This window comes from Cajanus cajan, chromosome 6 (genome assembly GCF_000230855.2).
Source record: "Cajanus cajan strain Asha chromosome 6, NIPB_CcT2T_4, whole genome shotgun sequence".
Classification (NCBI taxonomy): domain Eukaryota; kingdom Viridiplantae; phylum Streptophyta; class Magnoliopsida; order Fabales; family Fabaceae; genus Cajanus; species Cajanus cajan.
Window position 1 is genome coordinate 51,462,355 of NC_138522.1, and position 22,117 is coordinate 51,484,471.

A 22,117-nucleotide genomic window follows, 5' to 3' on the forward strand; every position below is an offset into this window, starting at 1 on the left:
TAAAATTATTATTTTTAATTCCTATAATTTAAAAAAAAATCTTGTTTTAGTCCCATAAGTTACTGATAACATATTTGAAAATGGCAGATTAAGATAGTTATACAATATTAACTAGGTTTAATATGATATTTTCATTAACAGAAACATCTATATGTAGGTTTTATGTGGTTGTATTTGATAGATTTTTTTAATAAAATTTAAATATAAGAACTAAAACAATTTTTTTTGAAATAACAAGAACTAAAAAGACCAATTTTAAATTTAAGAAATTAAAACTAAATTTATCTTAATTTTAAAAGACTAAAAACATATTTAAGTCAAATTTATATTATATTTAGAGTTTTTATTGAGTTATCTCTCTCTTTTTATTTTGGTTTTCTTTCATTTACAACCTAATTTTTATCTCCCTCACATATTTTATAACATCAATGAAGTTCTCAAACTATATTAGAAAACATAACAGACAAAAAAGAAAAGAAAAAAATAAGTTACACAACTAAATAGAACATACACACAAACCACGATAAATGTGAAAATCAAACTTAAGCTCTTATGTAATTATTTTAATTCTTTATCACTAAGTTGAACTATAGATTAATTGTTATACACTATTAAAGTGTTGGAACAAGCTCAAAGGTTTATGTTATAAAATTTGTGATTTGTTTGATGGAGATATATTTTTATTAAGAAGAAGATTATATCTTGTTATTTTTGTTGAGTTATTTGGAGTATTTGTGTACACACTCCACATTAGTGTATATATTGTCCTCTTTGAGTTTTTCACCTTCATGGTTTTATTTTTTATCATCATTCAAAAAGTTTCTCAATCAATAAAGTATGTATGTGTTTTATAAACTCTAATGATGTGTAACTTTATTTGTATGCCAATAATCATTCCCTTAAACAAACCGTAAAATAACCATAATGATAAGCCAATTTGTAGAGTTGAGTTAAATTCAAATATAAATTTTAACTAAAGCTACTTAAGTTCACAAGCTACAAAGTCACTCTTTAGATAACACAAATAATCATCACTGATGTATACAAGTAAGGTTTTTAACCAAACTTACAAAATTAGAAAGTGTAAAAAAATATTTAATATGACAGTCAAAAAATCTCAATTTTGTTTTTTAAAGAGTGTTTCTATTGGGAGAATCACAAACTCTTAATAGTATAGGTATCAAAGGAAATACCTTCGTGGATAATATATTTTTGCGAAATTTATAATTCAAAGGAAATTTTCCTACGAAATTTCTTGCGAAAAAATTTCGTAGGAAAGTTTCTTGCAAAAAAAAATTCGCAGGAAACTTTCCAGCAAATTTTTTCGCAAGAAATCCTACAGGAATATTTTTTACGAAGAAAATTAAAGAAATTACTATAAATTCTATCAATAATTCTTCAACTTTCAAATGCTCACAATGAATTCATCCAAAGCATTTCTTTCCATGCCTCCAACAAAAATTCGCAAGAAACTTTCCTACGAAATTTTTTCGCAAGAAATCCTACAGGAATATTTTTTACGAAGAAAATTAAAGAAATTACTATAAATTCTATCAATAATTCTTCAACTTTCAAATGCTCACAATGAATTCATCCAAAGCATTTCTTTCCATGCCTCCAACATGTGATACATAATCTTTTAAATTCTAAGATTGTAAATTATAAGCCAACACTCAACCATACAAATCAACTTGTAAGGTAAGTGTTGCCCCAACTTATATGCCCTTTAATTGTTTTATTTTCAATCGATGTGGGACTAGAAGTTTTTTTAAAATATTAAACTTATAAATTTAAATATTTTTTTATTTTTCTGTGGATTAAAATTTGCAGGAAAATCCGCAAGAAAAGTTACCTGTAAATTTTTTCTACCATTTAGTAAACATTACTTGCGAATTTATTTTTGCAAGAAAATCTGCAAGAAAAAAAAATAAATTTCTTACAATATTTTCTGCAAATTTTTACCACGAATTTTTTTTTCTATGATCATTAAAATTGTAGCAAAATTTATAAAAAAAAATACCTATAAAGTATTCTTCACAAATAAATTCGCAAAAAAAATATGCGAATATTTTTTTACAGGAAATTTTGCAAAAAGATTCTGCGAATATTTTTTTGCAGGAAAATTCATAGGAAAATAACACTTTTCTAATAGTGTCCATGAGGAAACTAATTAATTAGCTTAATTCGCTTATAATTTTCTTGAGGACTACGTCAATTTAATCCTTGCAGAACGGGCCGTTCTGATTGGAGATCATTGCAGAACGGGTCGTTCTCCTTGCAGAACGGGCCGTTCTCCTTACAGAACGGGCCGTTCTACTTGCACTCGTAATTTTTTTTATAAATTTTTTGCTACTTTTTTACGTCGGACCTTTATATGTCCGACGTAAATTTACGTCGGTTTTACAATGCCGATGTAAATTTTACGTCTTCCATTTTAACGTCGGTAAGTTTTTCTGACGTAAAAAGCTCAAAACAACCGACGTGAAATACCTCTTTTGTACTAGTGGAATGAACGTTTTTGAATAAAAAATCGAGTGAAGTCATTCGGTGAAGGAGCTCTGTTTAGCAAATTCTAAAGGTAACTTTGCCGAGATAGGTCATTCGGCTAGGGACCCTAATGAGTGAAAACCGAACGGGGGTCCTTCGGTAATGCACTGGAGGGAAACCTTGTATAGGTCTGGGCACATCTTTGGCCGAGTGGGGTCACTCGGGAGGGAAGCCTGATTACGAAAACTCTGAAGGCGCATCCTTGACCGAGTGGGGTCACTCGGGAGGGAAGCCGTTTTTGAATGAAGTCCGAAGGCGCATCCTTGGACAAGTGGGATCACTCGGGAGGGAAGCCTTTTTGTACGAATTTCGAAGGCGCATCCTTGGCCAACTAGGGTCACTCGGGAGGGAAGCCTTTTTGTACAAATTCTGAAGGCGCATCCTTGGCCGAGTGGCGTCACTCGGGAGGGAAGCCTTTTTTGAATGAAGTCCGAAGGCGCATCCTTGGCCGAGTAGGGTTACTCGGGAGGGAAACCTATTTTGTACGAACTCCGAAGGCGCATCCTTGGCCGAGTGGGATCACTCGGGAGGGAAGCCTTTTTTGAATGAAGTCTGAAGGTGCATCCTTGGCCGAGTGGGGTTACTCGGGAGGGAAGTCTTTTTGTATGAACTCCGAAGGCGCATCCTTGGCCGAGTGGGGTCACTCAGGAGAGAAGCCTTTTTGAATGAATTCTGAAGGCGCATCCTTGGCCGAGTTGGATCACTCGGGAGGGAAGCCTTTTTGTTTGAGCTATGAAGTTTAATCAAGAGCGAGAATACTAGCAAAATGAATTGAATTTCATTAATAGGTGCCTCGTTAAAAACCTTGTCGGCCAAAATCCCTTTTCACTTTTTTATAAGGGAAGAAAATACCGATCAAGATAAGAGTGCACCATGTGTGTACATCGATTACTTGGATATTACACAAAAAGTCAATTGTAGTAAGTCTTCAAGTGGATCGAATTCCACGTTTTGGGAATGATTTTTCCCGAAAGCTCTTCTAGCTTGTACGCTCCATTTTGGAGGTTGTGTCGAATTCGGAACGGGCCATCCCGGTTGGCCGCTAACTTGCCTTCGCGGGGGTTGCGTCTCACCGATCCTTACGCTCTCCACTAGGTCGCCTTCCTTAAAGTCTCTTTTGGTGAGGTTGGAATTAAACCTTCAAGTCATTCTTTGTTTGCACGCCTCGGCAACAAGCTGAGCCCTATCGCGCACTTCATCCACCATATCGACCTCGGCCCATAGCGATGCGCCGTTTGAAGCCTCATCGAAATGTGATCGGTGAAATGAAGGCTCTCCGACTTCGACCAGAATCATTGCATCGGTGCCATACGTCAATCGGAAGGGGGTCTCTTGGGTTGTGGACTGGGGGTACAACGATAAGCCTATAGTACTTCTGAAAGCTCTTCGGCCTAGACTCCTTTGGCTGAGCCCAAGAGTCTCTTCAATTCCGAGAGAATCACTTTGTTGGCGGCTTTGGCTTGGCCATTTGATTACGGATGCTCGACTGATGTAAAGCCTCCGGTAATTGTGTTGATTACACGCCTATGTGACGTTTGGGGTTCTTCCTTCCTGTCCCTTGATCGGTTGCGCTCGCGGCGATGTCTATCCGAGCTGATTCCGAGACGAGTTTGGCCGATCAACAAAGTTTTGGAGTTGTCCTTGTTTGATTAGGTCTTCAATCCGATCCCTGAGGGCAGCGCACTCTTCCGTGGAATGTCCGGATACCTACAAGATTTGTTTGTATCGGCTCGGGGGGGAGTTGACGCTCTCTTTGGGATGACCAACACCTCTGATGCTAGGGCTTGTTCGAGCACCGTTGCCCGACTTGCATTCAGAGGTGTGTATTGGGACTATTTCAGACCACGGGTTAACCATTCTTGAAGTGTTATCTCTTTGTTCCGGGTCTGAAAGGGTTGCTCTGTCAGCTTCTCTACCTTTCTCATGGTTTCGGCTCGAGCTTGGTTACAAAAGTCGGCCAACTCTTCCATCTACATGTACTTTTCAGCCCGATGACGCGTGTCATCCATGTTCGTGGGGTTTTTTTTTACAAATACTATTAGCGAAAGGCCATGGTTTTAGAGCCATTGTTAGGTGGTGAAGTGCCACCGCTGGGTTGAGGTCTCGTATTTCTAATGCTATCTTGTTGAACCGATCCATGAACGCCCGAAGCGATTCCTTCTTATCTTGTCGAAGGCTAACTAGTGACAGGGACATTAGATGGTGTGGACGACTTGTAGCGAATTGGATTGTGAACTGAGAGGACAGAGTGGTGAAGGAATCAATGGAATTGGGAGGAAGCCGAGTAAATCAACTTAAGGCCCTGCCTTTCAGAGACGTTGGAAAAATCCGACAAAGGGTCGCATCGTCTGTGGTGCTTAACGTAACTTGTGTAAGAAACACATCAATATGCTCATCCGGGTCGGTTGTGCCGTCATACTTGTCGATCGGCAAGGACTTCCAATTATCCAGCAAAGATGATTGCATAATAGAGGAAATGAAAGGGTGTCTGTGCGATCCAACCGGCGCGGGGTGCACCGGCCGTTCGATGGTGGGCACGGCCGATGAGGGTTTTTCTTGTGCCGCAACCGAAACATGAGGGACAGAGGCGTGATTTTTGTGGGACTAGAAAGAACCTTGGGTTTGTGTAGGGGTTGATTGAGTAGGCTTCCATGACGAATCTTGATTCATCAGTGCGGCGTTCTCCGCTTTCAAGGCTGAAAGCTCTCTCGCATCTTTTTCTCTTTGTTGTTTCAAGGCAGCCATTTCTTTCTTTAACTGCCGAACGATCTCAAAAAGATCTGTTTCGTCAACAACCTCGACGGGGTCCTCTTCTTCCTCAGATCGGTGGTCTTTTGTGTTGGTCTTCCTTGTCTTAGCCATTGCTTTGATCTTGTTGACTTGCTTTCTCAAAACTCTCAATTCGGCCCACGGTGGGCGCCAAAATGTACTTGTCTGAAGGGCACACTAGTAATCTTCTCGTACTCTGAAGGCCGAACGAGAGCTCTGAACCAATATTCCAATGAGAGGGAGGGTACCTGCAAAAGGCACTCTAACGCTCAAGTCAGGACAAGCACTGATAGACTATGGCCAAGGCCAAGGAATCCAAGAGGTGATATCTTAAAAGAACCAAGAGGAATGGGATGATCTTAAAGACCTTTTTCATATGTTTGTACATATAGTAGTTTCTTTGTATAGGCTTATTTTTGCCTTTGTATTTGTGAGGCACTTTATTTGCTTTTAATTAGTTATTGTATATTGATTTTAGGGTGGGTTACTTGGAGAGTTTAACTCCATTTAACCTTATTTGTTAATACATTCATTTTCTATTTTTTTAGTAGGGAAAGGGGGTGACATTTAGCAAAGTTAGGGAGTGTGTTTAGAAATTGGGCCTGAGTTAGCTAATTTTTCATAGATTTGATTTAGCTAGGTCTCATCATCATTTGATGAACCTAACTAAACCAAATCAACCATTTTTGAAATAATTCAAAGGAGGAAATGGAGCCTCGGCCGCCTAGCTCACTTGTTTCTCTTTGGCCGAAATTTCTATGCTACTCTTCTTGGTTTTTGAAGCTTCTCCTCCAAGTTTCTAAACCTTGGTAGGTTAGGTTGACCTTACCATGGTTCTTACGTGAACCATGGTCAAGGTTAGCTTCTCCTACAAGTTTTAGAAACCATGGATGGTTAGCTACACCTCACCATGGTTCCTAGTGAACCATGGTTAAGGTTAGCTTCTCCTAGAAGTTACCTCTCCCTATAAATTTGTAAATCCTTCTCTTGTAATCACTTTTGAACATTTGAGAAATAAAACTTCATATTTCTCTCCCAAAAGTCTCTCCTAAAACCGAAGAGAACTCTCTCTTTAAGGTTTCTATCAAAGTTTCTTCAAACTTTTCCTTGGTTCCTCAAGCTTCCTTCACAAGCTAGGAGGTAACCCAACCTATTCCATTGCTTCTCCATCATTGGAGAATCCTCCAAGGTGATTCCGCCACCTCAAGGAGTTTTACCTCAAGATTTCTTCGGTCCTTTGCATGGAGACTTGGATGAACAACAATATTCACCAAGTAGTTCCATCAGTTTTGGTATCTAGAGCCTAATGCTCTTGAGGTTATGTGTTTCTAATTTTTTCTTCATTGAATCCGTGTTGTTCCTTCCTTATCTTTGTCTAAATTTGTGTTGCTGTATGGATCTAGTTTTATTTCATATTTTGATGGGTCCTATATGTCTCATGAGAAGTAATTGATTCATATTTTGCTTGTTTCCAATTCTTGTGAATCAATTCGGTTTGTGCTTTTAGGATTCTTGTTCTTGTGCATTTTTTTATATGTTTGTTTGAGTCTCTCCATTCCTTAACATGTATCCGTGATTGGACAACATTCATATTGCATTAGTTTTATTTTTTAATCACTTGTTTTGTCTTAGAAGTCATGTGTAGTCTTTTTCATGTTGAAAATTTCTAGACTAGCTTGTTGACCTAATTTTTTGTGTGTTGTTTGTGTCCGAAATTTTTTGTGTATTTTTCTTTTTGAATTTGAACCTTACCTATATGTACTTTTGTTTTACATATTTGTGTTCATAATTTGCTATTAGTTCTAGCAAATTTCCTAGAGTTAGGTTTCTATTATGTCTTGTTAAAAGTTTTGTCAAAAAAAAATTACTAAACACTAATTCCTATTAGGTTTCCTTGAGTCTTATTGTGTGGCTGAAACTTTTAACAAATTTTATACATTAGAAACAAAGGCAAAACAGAGGTGTATGTGTTCCAAATGCATGAGAAAAACAAAAGAAAATAGTGCCTAAAAATTTGACCTAAAAATACTATAAAATTGTGAAGCACTAGTGAAAACATGCTTGTGAACACCTCTTGTTTTGTGAAAATATTTTTCTGCAGTTTTTCTAGCCTAAGGCCGAGACCTATAATTGTTCAAAAGGCATTTAAACTCCTGATTAATCAAAGAAAAAGAAGTGAAAAATATTTTGCAAAAAGAAAAGAAAGAAAATAGCAAAAGAAAAAGCCAAAAGGAGTGAAAATTTTGTGTGAATTAGCTCTCGATTTTGGTGAAATCTTTGCCTATTAATTTTCAGTCCAGCCACATATTTTGTGTCTTAATTTTGTTTCTAATCTTAGCTTTGTTTTTGTAATCCATTCTAGTGCCTTTGATCGGTTATCCTTTGTGTGCTAGCTTTCTAAATTTGCCTTAATTTTTGCTTGTCTTTTTTGTGGAACTCCTTCTAGTTTGTCTCATTTCATTCTACCAATTGGTGTAGCCATTATAAATTGTGCCTTTTCAGTTTTAGCACTAATATTCCAGCAATTGAAGGTTGTTGAGTGCTTCTTAAAAGGTGTAGGAGGCCAAGTCAAAGGAAGTCAACTTGAAGGCTTTAGTGGTTGCTTAGGGAGCTTGTTCTCTCTTAGTGGAAGGTCTCTTGCAAACACCTAGAAGTAACCAAAGTCAAGGTTGCTTCTAAAAGAAGAGTGATACACCTGTGAGGGCTGCATTATTGGTGGTTGGGATTGGAAGAGAAGGAGCAACAAATTTTAGAAAATTTTGTGAAATTTAGAGACCAATTTTTAGTGACCGAAATTTTAGTTTCTAAAACCTATATTTCCTTACAAAATCTATCTCTAAAATTTGTCTCTAATTAGTGGCTAATTTGTTTTCTTTGAAATTAAGTACAGCCACTAATTTCATTTGATTGTGAATTTACATTTCATTTGGTGTGAATTTACATTTCATTTGGAGTGTGAATTTGCATTTCATTTGAAGTAAATTTGCATTTCATTTTCTTGTAATCTTTTAATTTTCAATTTTTGTACAAGGCCTTTATTAAGGAGTGTCTTGGAGTGCCTTTGGTGTATCTCCATCTCTCTTTAGGTGTTCTAATAGTAAAACCATGTAGTACTTGTGAGAGGGTTCTTGAAGGTCTTTGGTGCCTTTTAAGCTCTCACATAGGTTTAATTGCTTTCAACGCCTAGTTTATGTTTTCTTGTCTTTAAGATTTCATGCAATTTATGTTTTAAGCAATTTATGTTTTCAGCAATTTAAGTTTTCAAGCAATCTATGTTTTCTTGCCATTTATGTTTTCAAGTATTGATTAATTGTACACTTTAGGCACTTGTTTGTTATTTTTCTTTGAAAAATATCTTTGTGAAAATTATTTTGTGCAAGGCAAACGTACAAGGGGGTTTAGAGATTTTTACTTGAAGAGGCTTGGTTATTAAGTGGCTCTTTAGTAGCTCACCTCCCTCCATAGTTCAATTTGTACTCTTAGACCTCTAAGTGTCAAGTCTAAGCACTTCAAAAATATTATTTTCTTAAAATTTATTTTTGTGTGAAGAGAAAAATCTTGTTGTTTAAAATGTCTCAACAATCCAACTATAGTGGAAGTAATAGCTCTCCTAAAAGCATTTCTTACTTAACAAAAGAGCTAAAATCACTTAAACTATGGAAGAAGCAAGAGGCCTTTCAAAAAGAGGAGAAAATTGAAAGAGAGTCCAAACTTGCTATCCTAGATGAGAAGTTGAGAATTCTTAAACAAGAAGAAGAAAAATTGAAAGAAGACATGAGAAAACACAAAAGAAGAAGACAAATGAAAATCAAAAGAAAAGAAGAAATAGAAAAAAAAAAGAGAGAGCTTTGTGCAGGGAAGAGTAAAGAGGAAGAAATATCCTCTAAAGGATTTGTGACTAAAGAGAATTGTTTTAGTACTAAAAATCCTATGAAAAAAATTCTCTTTATTTATAAAGATCTTAACTCTTGCCCTCATTCTTCCACTAGTCTTGAGGAGGAGATTCATAAATCCATTATTTTTAAAGAAAAAAAGTCTCAACTTCAAGATTTGGTGAAGGAGAAGTGGACTTCACTTAGTTCCACTTCTCATGCTACTTCCTTGGTGGTGCCCAAGGTAGATAGTCTTCCTTTGTGTAGGAATTTTCCTACTTTAGTTGTGTCAGTAATGCACCCAATTTATGGAATATATCATTTGTTGGATATAAAATATGAACCTTCAAGGTTCCTTGTGACAAATTCTTTTCATAACTATCCAACAAATAATATAATCTAAAATTGTTTAGGAAATTTCTTAGTAGTATTTTCCTTATTTTCTAGGAAATGCCTAGGTTACCATATAGGGTACTTTAGGCAAGATGTTTTAGTTTTTAGGATTAAGTCTTTAGTGTGCTACAGTTTTAGTTTTAGCACATTTTTAGGATTTAGTAATATACCTAGTCTATGTTTAAGAGATCCTATTCATTATATTAGAAGGTCTAGTATCATAGATTTCTTTAGGTTCCATGAAATGATTCCTTCTAGGATATACCTTTCACATTTATTTGTTGAGAATATCACCTCTCATGAATTTTATTATATATTTGTAGGTGTGGCCAATAATCATGAAGATCGTCGAGATTTGAGGTCAAATCCTTTTCAAGAGGGAGGGGATGTTTGTATAGGCTTATTTTTGCCTTTGTATTTGTGAGACACTTTACTTGCTTTTAATTAGTGATTGTATATTGATTTTAGGGTGGGTTACTTGGAGAGTTTAACTTCATTTAACCTCCTTTGTTGATACATTCATTTTCTATTTTTTCAGTAGGGAAAGGGGGTGACATTTAGCAAAGCTAGGGAGTGTGTTTAGAAAATGGGCCTGAGTTGGGCCTAGGCAAAATTTTGCATATTAGACTCATTTTACTCCTAATTTTTCATAAATTTGATTTAGCTAGGTCTCATCATCATTTGATGAACCTAACTAAACTAACTCAACAATTTTTGAAATAATTCAAAGGAGGAAATGGAGTCTTGGCCGCCTAGCTCACTTGTTTCTCTTTGGCCGAAATTTCTATGCTACTCTTCTTGGTTTTTGAAGCTTCTCCTCCAAGTTTCTAAACCTTGGTAGGTTAGGCTGACCTTACCATGGTTCTTAAGTGAACCATGGTCAAGGTTAGCTTCTCCTACAAATTTTAGAAATCATGGATGGTTAGCTACACCTTACCATGGTTCCTAGTGAACCATGGTTAAGGTTAGCTTCTCCTAGAAGCTACCTCTCCCTATAAATTTGTAAATCTTTCTCTTGTAATCACTTTTGAACATTTGAGAAATAAAACTTCATATTTCTCTCCCAAAAGTCTCTCCTAAAATCGAAGAGAACTCTCTCTCTAAGTTTACTATCAAAGTTTCTTCAAACTTTTCCTTGGTTCCTCAAGCTTCCTTCACAAGCTAGGAGATAACCGAACCTATTCCATTGCTCCTCCACCATTGGAGAATCCTCCAAGGTGATTCCGCCACCTCAAGGAGTTCTACCTCAAGAGTTCTTTGGTCCTTTGCATGGAAACTTGGATGAACAACAATCTTCACCAAGTAGTTCCATCAAGCACAGATATCGATAGTAATTAATGAACAGTGACGTTACCTCGTGACATGAGCTATTTATACTGACATTTATGGACCCTGATCTCCATGGACCCTGCAACAGGATTACCATATTAGGTAATACGTCCCTAATCGGCTTATTGGTGTGATTAACCCTTAATTCTTGATTAAGGGTAATCCTTGAGTGTAAGGTGTACCTGGTGGCCGATCAGGTATCAGCCACCAGGTTGGCCATTCGGTGGTCGATGGGATTTCGGCTACATGGTGGCTGAATGCTCTTACCCATACAGATCTCAAAAGCCAATCATGGTAAGTAAAACATGGAATAATTGGTGACTTAGTAGTGTTTTATAAAGAAAATGCATCTAATGTTTTGGAAATATAAAAACCCATTCAATAAAATTAGTAAGAGGATTTAGAATTATTCTTGGTGATTTTAACTTTAACAGCTTATTTTCTGATGTCCCAAAAATAGTAAGCAAGTGTTACTTTTTTTGCATATTATATAGAGAATTCAATTAGAATACACTTACATACTGTTGGGATACAAACAAGTCTCACATCGATAAAATAAGACAAAAAATAACAACTTATATAATACAAATATACTTCAATAATCAAGAGGAACACATACTGGAAAGCTTATTTTGTTGCCCAAGTCTCTTGAAGAGTTGCTAAATATTGGTGCCAGAAAGTTTGATATATCTGCCACCAAAATTTTGACCGCAGATAGAGCTAAAGTTGACGATTTAAATTAGGGATGGCAATGAGGCCCCATGGGGGCTGGTAATAGTAAACCCGCCCCCACCCCGCTGAATGAAAATTGGCCTCATACCCACCCCATATCTGCGCGGGTATCCATGAATTTCTTGAATACCCACAGATATCCATGGATATCCATGGATATTTATAAATTTTTTAAAAAATTAAAAAGATTATATTACAAATAATTTTAAGTTTATATTTAATGTCATTGAAATATTAAAAATAAAAATTTAATGTTAATTTTGAATTTGTATTTAACGTTAATTTTGTTGAAATAATAATAAAAATGTAATATAATCAATAACTTAAAATACATCAATCTGACAAGTAATTAAAGTCTTATCACAAAGTTACAATAATTCAATCTCATAATTCCAAACGAAAGTAAATAACTTAAATTACATAAATCTTATTGGTCCAATCAAAGCTAGAAAATTAATCAAATTACATCTAACATAATTTTATAACATGCTTAACACATGTTAACACATGTTAGTAACTTTATCAACCTCACTTTTGTAAGAAAATAAGATGAGATAGTGTAGTTTTAGGGCTATGTGGTATAAGGATAATTAAGATATTTAAGAAATAATATTAAACGGGTATCCGCGAGTATGGATATAATCATACCCGCCCCCGCCCCATTTATAAACGGGTAAAAAATTATCCGTCCCCATTATCCGCAGCTATCCAATTAGCCTATCCATTTATTACCCGTAGCGGATTTATCCGCAAATACCCGCGGGTGCGGGTATTTTTGCCATCCCTAATTTAAATCTTATAAGAGATGGTGATCATCTTATTATTGTCAGGGAAACAATAATTGATTCCTAAACCTTTTGTTATCATGGGTATCCATTGTTGTGCAATAGTATCTCCCCACTAACTTTTTTTCTCCTTAGTTTTCTCTTAGTTGTTGATGACATAATGATGAGTTATTTTATGGTATTTGTTTGAGGGGATATTTTATAAGAATTATTTTTATCAGGGGAGCATGATATAATTTTATTCATGAGTCTCTATTTATAGAGAAAATTTGTTATACAAAATCAAATATTGATATTATCCTATTCTAAAATAGGGAAATAAATCTTAAAATAATCAGAACAGATTAAATCTAAATATTTGAAATATAAATAAAATATTCTTATAAAAAACTAACTTAATCTTCTAAAGATATTTAAGCATATTCCCAACACTCCTCCTTGACTGAATATCTTTATCACCTAATTTGAGTTTCAAAATCTGCCTTTTCTCTTTTTGATTGGTTTCTTCTTTTTGTGATTTTTGTTGTAATTCTTCTTGAGTGGGACTACTTTAACATTTGTCTCGAACTTCTCTTTTGAAGGTGATTTTTCATCATCTTCATTCTCCTCTTGATCATCAACTTTCTTTTGAAGACATGCATCTTTGTGTTCTTCACTTGTATCTTCATTTATAATTGGCTCCTCCTCCAAATTTAAAGCAAAACTTTTGCCTTTCATATGAACATTGAATACTTCTTTGTTGTGTATATCTTTAATCACACAATTTTTATCTTCAAATAACACTTTATAGCATTTTCCTAATAATTGAGAAACACTCAACACATTTTGGTTAATATCAGGAACATATAAAACATCAGATATTAATTTAAAACCTGAATGACTCTTAATAGCAAGTGTTCCTTTGCCTTTTACTGCAAGGTGTGCTCCATTCCCCATTTGAACTTTAGAGATATCAGTTTTGTTGAGTTCTTTGAAGAGTTCTCGATCATAGGTCATATGATTTGTACAACCACTATCAATAATCCAAGCTTTTGAGGGTTTTTTGGTCATAAAGCATGACATTGAAAGTAGTTCTTCTGATACCACTGATGGGGTTATTTTTGTGGTATTTGTCTGAGAAGATATTTTATGAGTTATTTTTATAAGGTTATTACACAAATATACTCCACAATGATGAGATATTGTCCGCTTTGGGCCTTAGCCCTCACGGTTTTGCTTTTGGTCATCACCCAAAAGGCCTCTCAATCATTGAAGTATGTTTGTATTATATAAGTTGTTATTTGTTGTATTATTTTATCGATGTGAGACTTGTTTGAATCCCAACACATAATTATAGCTGATTTTAAATTAGTTTATAGCAGAGAGTGGAAATACAAGAATAATAACAATTTTTGTACTTTAATATGTTAATTTAAAAACAAATTTGTTTTATAATTAAAAATATTTTGTCGTAAGAATTGTTCTCCGTGATTTTCAGCTTAAAGTTGAAAAAACTGATCATCTTATTTTCTAAAATAACAAATTCGGTAGAATCATTTACTATTTAGAATGTGTTTGAGAAAACTGTCAAAATTAAATTATTTCAATGATTTGATTATATGAATAATCAATCTATTATTTTTATAATTGACTATAATCAAAATGAAAGTTTGTTTAAATAAACTTGCTGAAAAACATTTTTAAGATATCTAATTTTGTTTGCATACAACAAAATAATTAATTTTATGTAGTAAATCAACTTAAAAGAGAAAATATTGTTGAAAAATAGTCATAAATTTTAAATTTAACTTCATAAAAACAACTTATTAAAGTTATTTGCAAATTTAAGTCGATGTCTCAACATACAACTTAATAATCTTTTCTAAACATGGCATCGGTGGTAATGTAATATGGTTAGTGTGAAATGAGCTGTTGGTTACAAATTTTTGAAGCGAAAAAGTATTGCATAAACTTCTTCTTTAATACGAAAAGATTACCGATCGAGAAGTTTTAAAATAAGAAAAACTTCTTTTATTTTGAAAAGAAGGACGATAAAATTAGTCAAAAACTTATAAATCAGTTAAAAATGTATATGTTATATATTAAGACCTGAAAAGTAAACTTATTGAATTAAAATATTTAATAATATTAATTAATAGCTTAGTTGATAAATATAAAACAAATGACATTTAATTAAGTGTTACTGTAAGCAGTTTAAATACACAAGCAATGGAAAAAAATATATATTAAATGACATTTAATTTTCAACACCTTTCCGGGAAATTTTAGTTAATACTCAAAGTTTTGACCTCAATTATCATTCCCATATTCTCCGTATATGAATGCTTGTATCCCCCTCAACACTTTTATTGATTCTAGATTCTGATTGAGACATTTTCTTAGAGGATAGAATCTAGAAATTCTCTAGTGATTAGAAAAACAGTAACAATCACTTTGCATTTATAGCCAAATGCTTTATCAATAACTAACACAACTAGATATAATAAAATCATAATTGGGCTTTAACTTCCAGTCTAACTGGTCTCAGTCAACTTTGATACGGTTAGTATAACACCCCTAATGCATATATAAAATAAATAATAATATCTTATGTTGCAATCATGAAGTCTACTCGTTAATATAAGATTCACAATTATTCCTCAAGTACGAAAAAATCAATAATTTAGTCACAAATTTTATGAGAGGAATTTTTTCAATAATTAATTTCTTTTAAAATTTGATAAAATTCTCATTTGCACTCAATTTCACTTAACTTATGGTTAGAATTTATTGATTATAATGTTATTATATTTAGCATTAATAGTTAACTTAAGTATTTTATTTATTGTTAATTGTATTTTAAAGTTGGTACTTTATTTAGTTTGTTTATTTGTTTTAAATTTTATATATTTACCATTACCAACTTGGGTAAATAATAATGAAGTTTTAAGGCCCAAATGTACAAACAGGCCTCAAACTTTTAGATCTCTTATCACTCTTTTGGAGATTTCTACATTTTATCCAGTTTTAAGTTTTTTTTTTCCAGCTCATAGATGGTAGTTTTGTGAATTACTAGTAAAGAAACACTAATATAAAAAGTTTAAATCTATTTTAGTCTCGCAAATTTATGATACATTTATTTTTTGTTCCTTAAATTTAAAATTATTATTTTTAATTTCTATAATTTTTTTAAAAAATCTCGTTTTAGTCTTTTAAGTTATTGATAATATATTTGAAAGTGACAGATTGAGATAGTTATACAATATTAACTGGATTTAATATAATATTTTTATTAATAGAAATATCTGTATGTCGGTTTTATGTAGCCGTATTTGATAGATTTCTTAATAAAATTTGAATATAAGAACTAAAACAATTTTTTTTGAAATAACAAGAACTAAAAAGACCAATTTTAAATTTAAGGAATTAAAAATAAATTTATCTTAAATTTAAAAGACTAAAAATATATTTAAGTCAAATTTGTATTATATTTGGAGTTTTTATTGAGTTGTCTCTCTCTTTTTATTTTGGTTTTCTTTCATTTACAACCTAATTTTTATCTCCCTCACATACTTTATAACATCAATGAAGTTCTCAAACTATATTAGAAAACATAACAGAAAAAAAAGAAGAAAAAAAAGTTGCACAACTAAATAGAACATACACACAAATCACAACAAAAGTGAAAATCAAACTTAAGCTCTTATGTAATTATTTCAATTCTTTATCACTAAGTTGAACTATATATTAATTTTTATATACTATTAAAGTGTTGGAACAAGCTCGAAGGGTTATGTTATAATATTTGTGATTTGTTTGATGGAGATATATTTTTATTAAGAAGAATATTATATCTTGTTACTTTTATTGAGTTATTTGGAGTATTTGCGCTCACACTCTACATTAGTGTATATATTGTCCTCTTTGAATTTTTCACTTTCATGGTTTTAATTTTTATCATCATTCAAAAAGTCTTTCAATCAATAAAGTATGGATGTGTTTTATAAACTCTAATGATATGTAACTTTATTTGTATGCTAACACTCATTTCCTTAAACAAACCGTAAAATAACCATAATGATACAAGCCAATTTGTAGAGTTGAGTTAAATTCAAATACAAATTCTAACTAAAGCTACTTAAGTTCCCAAGCTACAAAGTCACTCTTTAAATAACGCAGATAATCACCACAATTATCACCGATGTATACGAGTAAGATTTTTAACCAAACTTACAAAATCAGAAAGTGTAAAATATATTTAATATCACAGTGAGAAAATCTTAATTTTGCTTTTTAAAGAGTGTTTTTATATGGAAAATCACAAACTCTTAATGGTATAAATATCAACTAAGTAGCTTAATTTGCTTATAATCTACTTGAGGACTACGTCAGTTTGATCTTATAGAATTTTGATTCTTCAGCTCTGTCTCTTTCTTCCTAGTTTTGTATCTCCCTATTTTAGGTTACTCGTTTAATTTTTATGAGGGCCTTACCCCTGCTTGTCACCCAAAGAAATAAATAAATACAAACATAAAATTAGATGAGATACATGAGAATTTAAATTCTTACTTACATTTGATATAAAATTTATGATGAACACAAAATGCTCAACAATTTATTTGTATTGAAAAACATCAATCAAATTCTATTCTATTGGAGTGTCCTTGAATGCTCTAAGAAAGTATCCTTGCTAACTCTACTGTATCTAATCAAAAGAATGTGTAAACAAAAAATTAAAGAATGTTCTACCGACATTTTTCTATATTTCAACTAAAAAGAATGTTCTCCTTTCTTTTTTACCCCCTCATAACATATCTGTCTTTTCCCTCCACCCCAACCCTACTCCTCTTTTTGTGAACTCTGTAGTCAACTAAGGAAAGAATTAACCTTTGTCTCAACTTCTCAGTGTTTTACTGCCAATATTGAAATCCCATTTCAAAGTTCAAATGCATTTTTTGTCCACATCTCTCTCCTTTTGCATTTCATCTCTTCCACCGGTTGAATCCTTTCTTGTTCCACAGAAGATCATCTCCAAATAACTGAAGATCATCTCCAAATAATTGAATCCTTTCTTGTTCCACAACAATTATGAGCACTCCTTTCCATAGGAACATACTATCATATCAAACCCTTTTCTGCATCCTAAAAAAATGGTGGGTGCATTGAGATTTCACGACACTCAAACACCACCTCCAGGATAAACCTGTCCAAGTCCATCACACAAACATAGTAAATACTAAATACTAGACATTATTGTAAGTTTAAACCTTAAAGGATTCTATATATAAGCCAGTTACCTGATTGTGTCTGTCTTCGTTGAAGCTGTGGTTTCTATCATTGAAGCTGCTTACAGATCTAAGTTTCAGCTCTCCCCTATTAGTTGTCATCTCATCCAATATCTCTGCATCATAGAAGTCTTCCGAGCTTTCATCGGAATCAGAACCATTTTGCTCCTTTTCCTGATTAAACATTTTCAGTTCCTAAGGTGAAAAACTTGGAATATACAAAACAAACAAATGTACAAAACACACGGTCTGTCATAACAAGAAATGAGGGATGAATCGTACCATCCTTGAACCATGTGGAGCACCAACAATTTCCTCATACTCAGAAGCATCTAGTTCTTGAAGATGGCTAGGCTTGAACAGCTTTGGAAGCAAGTGTTCTCTTATAGGTACGAGAAGGAAGAATGGTACCGGGAACAATATTCCACCTATTGGTACCCATGTCACCCCAAAACATACCAGAAAATATACCATCTGTAAGGCAGTAAATGAAGCTATGGTCTTGAATGGTACTGTCTCCACAAAAGAGGCATGAGAACCTTCCAAAATTCTGTCCAAAATAGACAAGAAACATGACAAAATACATTATTAGCTTCTTACAGCATATGAAAATGCCTAGTGAAGATGTAATTTTTTTTTAGTAAGGACCACAGGTATCTTCCACCAGAGGAAATCTAGTAAAAATGTAAATTTAAATGCACACCCTGGTGCTATATTATTGGTTTTGCTTGTTGGGAAACAAGTATTCTCATCACAAAGGAAAGAAAATTTTGAAAGCCAGGATTAACGTATCAATTACAAAACCATCATGCTTAGAGAAAAATTTACGTAAGGTTAGGTTATACTTACTTGAAACGCCGGCTTGGGGTGATGAAGAGGAGCAATATCCTTTCCCAGAACTGATTCCCTGGGAGACTATCAATTGCCATGTAAGCAAAATATCCCCAAAGAACTGAGGTTGGTATCCTTTTGATAACAGACATGGCTAAGATTGATACACCAACCAGAAGAGATTGCAATAAGTTGGTCATTCTTTGCTCATTAACCCGGACTGGTAGATATGCATCTATGTGTTTCTCAGGATCAAATTTTTCCTCTGTACCATCCCGCTTATCGGATTTCATTACAGCTTCCTTCAAAGTCTCCAATTCTTTATCCTGCATCAATGTCAAAACAAACATTGTATTAGTCTTGGACGTGCCTTCAAACACAAAAACAATAAAACACACACCTATCAAATCAACAACAATACTTACAGTAGGGTCTGTATCCATTTCTACAATCACTTCTTCCATCTTTCCATATAATTCAGAGTTGGTCCTTTGTTGCTTAATACATTCCTTGGCACTCTTCACCACCTTCTTTCGGATCAACTGCAAATTGATAATGGAAAACAAGAATCTAAATTAAATTGAAATTTAAGAAATGAGAATCACGAGTCTGACCAATAGATGATACTTACCCGCTTCCTAAGAACTGCTAAACTCTTTGTATGCATGGGGGACTGTGGAAGGACTCCATTTGAAGGAGGAAGGCCAAGGATCCCGCAAATTAGAGTCTAAGGGAAGGATCATATAGATATGTCAGGCAACTTAACCAACATGGAATGACATAAAGGGTTTGATTTGAATAAACTTCTCCGGTAGCACTTTTAAGAGAAAAAAATCAAAATAAACTTCTTATGCATGAATTAATAATAAGATTTTAGAGAAGTTAACGGAGAAGAGTTTATATAAATTAACTTATATATAAGTTAATTTTAGCTTATGAAAAAATATTTATTTTATTCTTCCTATTTTTCTCTCTTAGCTGGAGAAGCTTATTCAAATAGACCCAAAAGCTTGAAGGAGGATGTTACAGACAAAATAACATACCATTATTCCAAGCAGCAAAATATCATAGTGGTAGGCAGATGGTTTTTGGAGGTTAAATTCTTTCTGCTGTGCCATCTGTGAAGCTACGCTGTGATCGAAAAAGTACAAGCCTGCTATCATCAGAGCTGGAAGAATAGCCCCAAAGATGTAAACCAAGGGTACCTTCCCCATATCCTGCAGTTCGCAGTAACTGTTAGATGGATACAAACCAAGGGTACCTTTACAATGTTGAACACCAACACCTAACCTAAAAGCATAATGCATACATGGCATGGACAGAATCAACAGAAGAAAGAAAACAATGTATTTTGGTAAGCAACCTTAACCAATTGATGATCTAATTCTGTTTCAAAAGAATGCATTTTGGATGGAAAAAATTGAGCTCAATGTATAGCAGTACCTTTACTACTGTCCAATGATAGAGAGATTCAGGGTCCCAGGGAAGGGGACAAACGAGCCTTCTAGGAACATTGTGTGGAATTTTGCCTGGTACACCATAAGATAATGCAGTCCATAACACTACCATCATCGGAACCCCATAATCTGCTACAAATCCTCGTAGCCACCCTGCATTGGATGCCAAATAAGAATCAAACAAGTGACAAGATAAATCAAGCCTAACAACACAACACAAGCATCATTGTATACGAGCTCTGTTTTGCAAGACATTTGGCGTCATTTACCTGTTCCATATCGCCACGTTCTTGCTCTTCTGCTTTTTAGGGCTGTGACAAGTAGCCCAAAACAGAAAATGATTGCAAGCAATCCATTAGTATACCGCCACTGGAATTGAAATTCCACTGAGGAAGGATCTTCATTCTTGGGCGTGTTGAACTCGCCTATCAATCCCTGTGGTTCAAGGTTTAAAAATAACTGTCATGTTGAGTTCTGCAGTGCCAAATTTAGAATGTGTTTTGCTAGGAAGAGGAAGCAACACCTTAATAGCCTCTTGAAAGAAAAGAACAGTTATGAGCATGCCAAATAACTCCCCTGCAAGTCTTGTAAACCTTGTGATTATTGTGCAAGCATTGAAAATTGCAAGCAGAATCAATATGAATGCAGTCCAAACACAAACCCTGCAACACAGTGAACATTTTAGTTAGACAAACATGTAGTGTACGACGATTCAAGAAATGGGAAAAGCAGAAACAGAATTATATTGAAAAATGCCGTACCAGCCAGCCCAAGCTAGAAAGAGCTTCTCCCCCACTTCTGGCCTATTTTTGCAAAAGCTGTACAAATAAGTGTACATAATGACAGTGGGTTCAGCAACTCCTAAAATCAACAATGGTTGGCCACCTAATATTGAGTGAATAACTCCACAAATGGCAGTAGATGCCAATGTTTCCACTGTGCTCAAGCTTCCATCTGTTAGGAAAAAAAAAACATATGGAAGCTCACTTATAGAACATCAAATATGAAAGATTTGAGGGTGTTGATAAAAGAGATTGTTTTTTACCTGTATCCCTGTTAAGCTGCTCACCAAAAGCAATGACTGGAAGAGCAGAAGCAAAGAATATGTAGAAAGTTGGAGCCAATATGCTGCCAAAGAAGCATGAATCAGAATTTTACTGATAAATATTAAATACACAACATTTAGAGGAAACAAAAAGAAAGTATGCAATGTGTTGGCCAAGATAGACAGAAATTACCTAACTCCAGAACAGATTGCACAAATCCAATCTTGTTTATAGCATTGAGCTCTTCCCTTGACATCTTCAATTATTCCTTTAAATGGTGCCCCCATGTTTCCCACAGCTGAAGGAGGAAATTTTGCGCAGCACAGATTAGATATGTGAATCAACAACTTTCAGAAAAGTGATTGCATTTGAAGATACTCAGAAAGTGTGAGGAACTTTTGGGTAGTGAAGTCTATTAGCATGCAATTAAATAAGAAGAAAGGAGGGAACGAGAGATGGATAGTGGAGTCAAAGACAAAAAGAAAGGACAAGATTGACTCATAAAGAAATGACAGCCAATAGTTGGATACATGTGATGAAAATGCATCTGTAGAGTTTCCGCGTGTGTTTTCATCAAAAACCACATTTTAAAATATAGGAAATCTTTGGAATCCATATTGTTTCTTGTTTTTATGGTAATCTAGGAAAGCAATCAGGGGCCAGTCAAAGCTCACACGCATGAACATGACATGCTCAATGATCAGCTAGTACTTGACGGTGGCAGAACAAAAAAACAAAGCATATAATGGAATAATAAAAATGGGATATAAACAAAATGTTTTTTTTTTATATGAAAAGCATGATTAAAGAAGAGTTAAGTAGAAAGGGTGCTCACTTTTGAGAAGACTCAGGAATGCACCAATGTGGAACGAGGGAAACGGGATGAAGAAGATTAAGCAGAGGCAAGGGCAATTATATAAGGCGTTTGAGGATGGCACAAGCAGAACCAAAGCATGACTTAATGAGAAGAAAAAGAAAAAGGATGAGAAAGAATGATTATGATGATATCAGCGTTAATTAAGAAAGATAATTGAGAATGAAGTGAAAAATGGGTCCACACGGAGGCAGAGGAAATAAGAGAAGTATGTTGGT

The 22,117-nt window shown here is 34.1% G+C and overlaps 1 protein-coding gene across 1 annotated transcript; it reads right to left on the reverse strand.

Moving 5' to 3' along the window:
* Window positions 1–16,952: 16,952 nt before the first annotated feature.
* LOC109790668 (putative boron transporter 7) lies at window positions 16,953–22,117 on the reverse strand. The gene is made up of 14 exons (XM_020349857.3): window positions 21,861–22,117; window positions 21,218–21,323; window positions 21,025–21,107; window positions 20,741–20,933; window positions 20,503–20,641; window positions 20,249–20,414; window positions 19,966–20,132; window positions 19,566–19,739; window positions 19,154–19,249; window positions 18,948–19,064; window positions 18,541–18,848; window positions 17,974–18,241; window positions 17,704–17,865; window positions 16,953–17,609 (listed from the first exon to the last, which is right to left on the reverse strand). The coding sequence occupies exons 2-14, from the start codon at window positions 21,310–21,312 to the stop codon at window positions 17,586–17,588; spliced, it is 1,992 nt and encodes a 663-aa protein (XP_020205446.1). The 5' UTR covers window positions 21,313–21,323; window positions 21,861–22,117; the 3' UTR covers window positions 16,953–17,585.

Coding starts and splice junctions, on each gene's coding strand:
- LOC109790668 (XM_020349857.3), bottom strand. CDS start 21,312: ATGGGGGCACCATTTAAAGGAATAATTGAAGATGTCAAGGGAAGAGCT. Junction 20,934..21,024: donor GCAGCTTAACAGGGATACAG/GTAAAAAACAAT, acceptor TTTTCCTAACAG/ATGGAAGCTTGAGCACAGTG. Junction 17,866..17,973: donor CTCCACATGGTTCAAGGATG/GTACGATTCATC, acceptor ATGTTTAATCAG/GAAAAGGAGCAAAATGGTTC.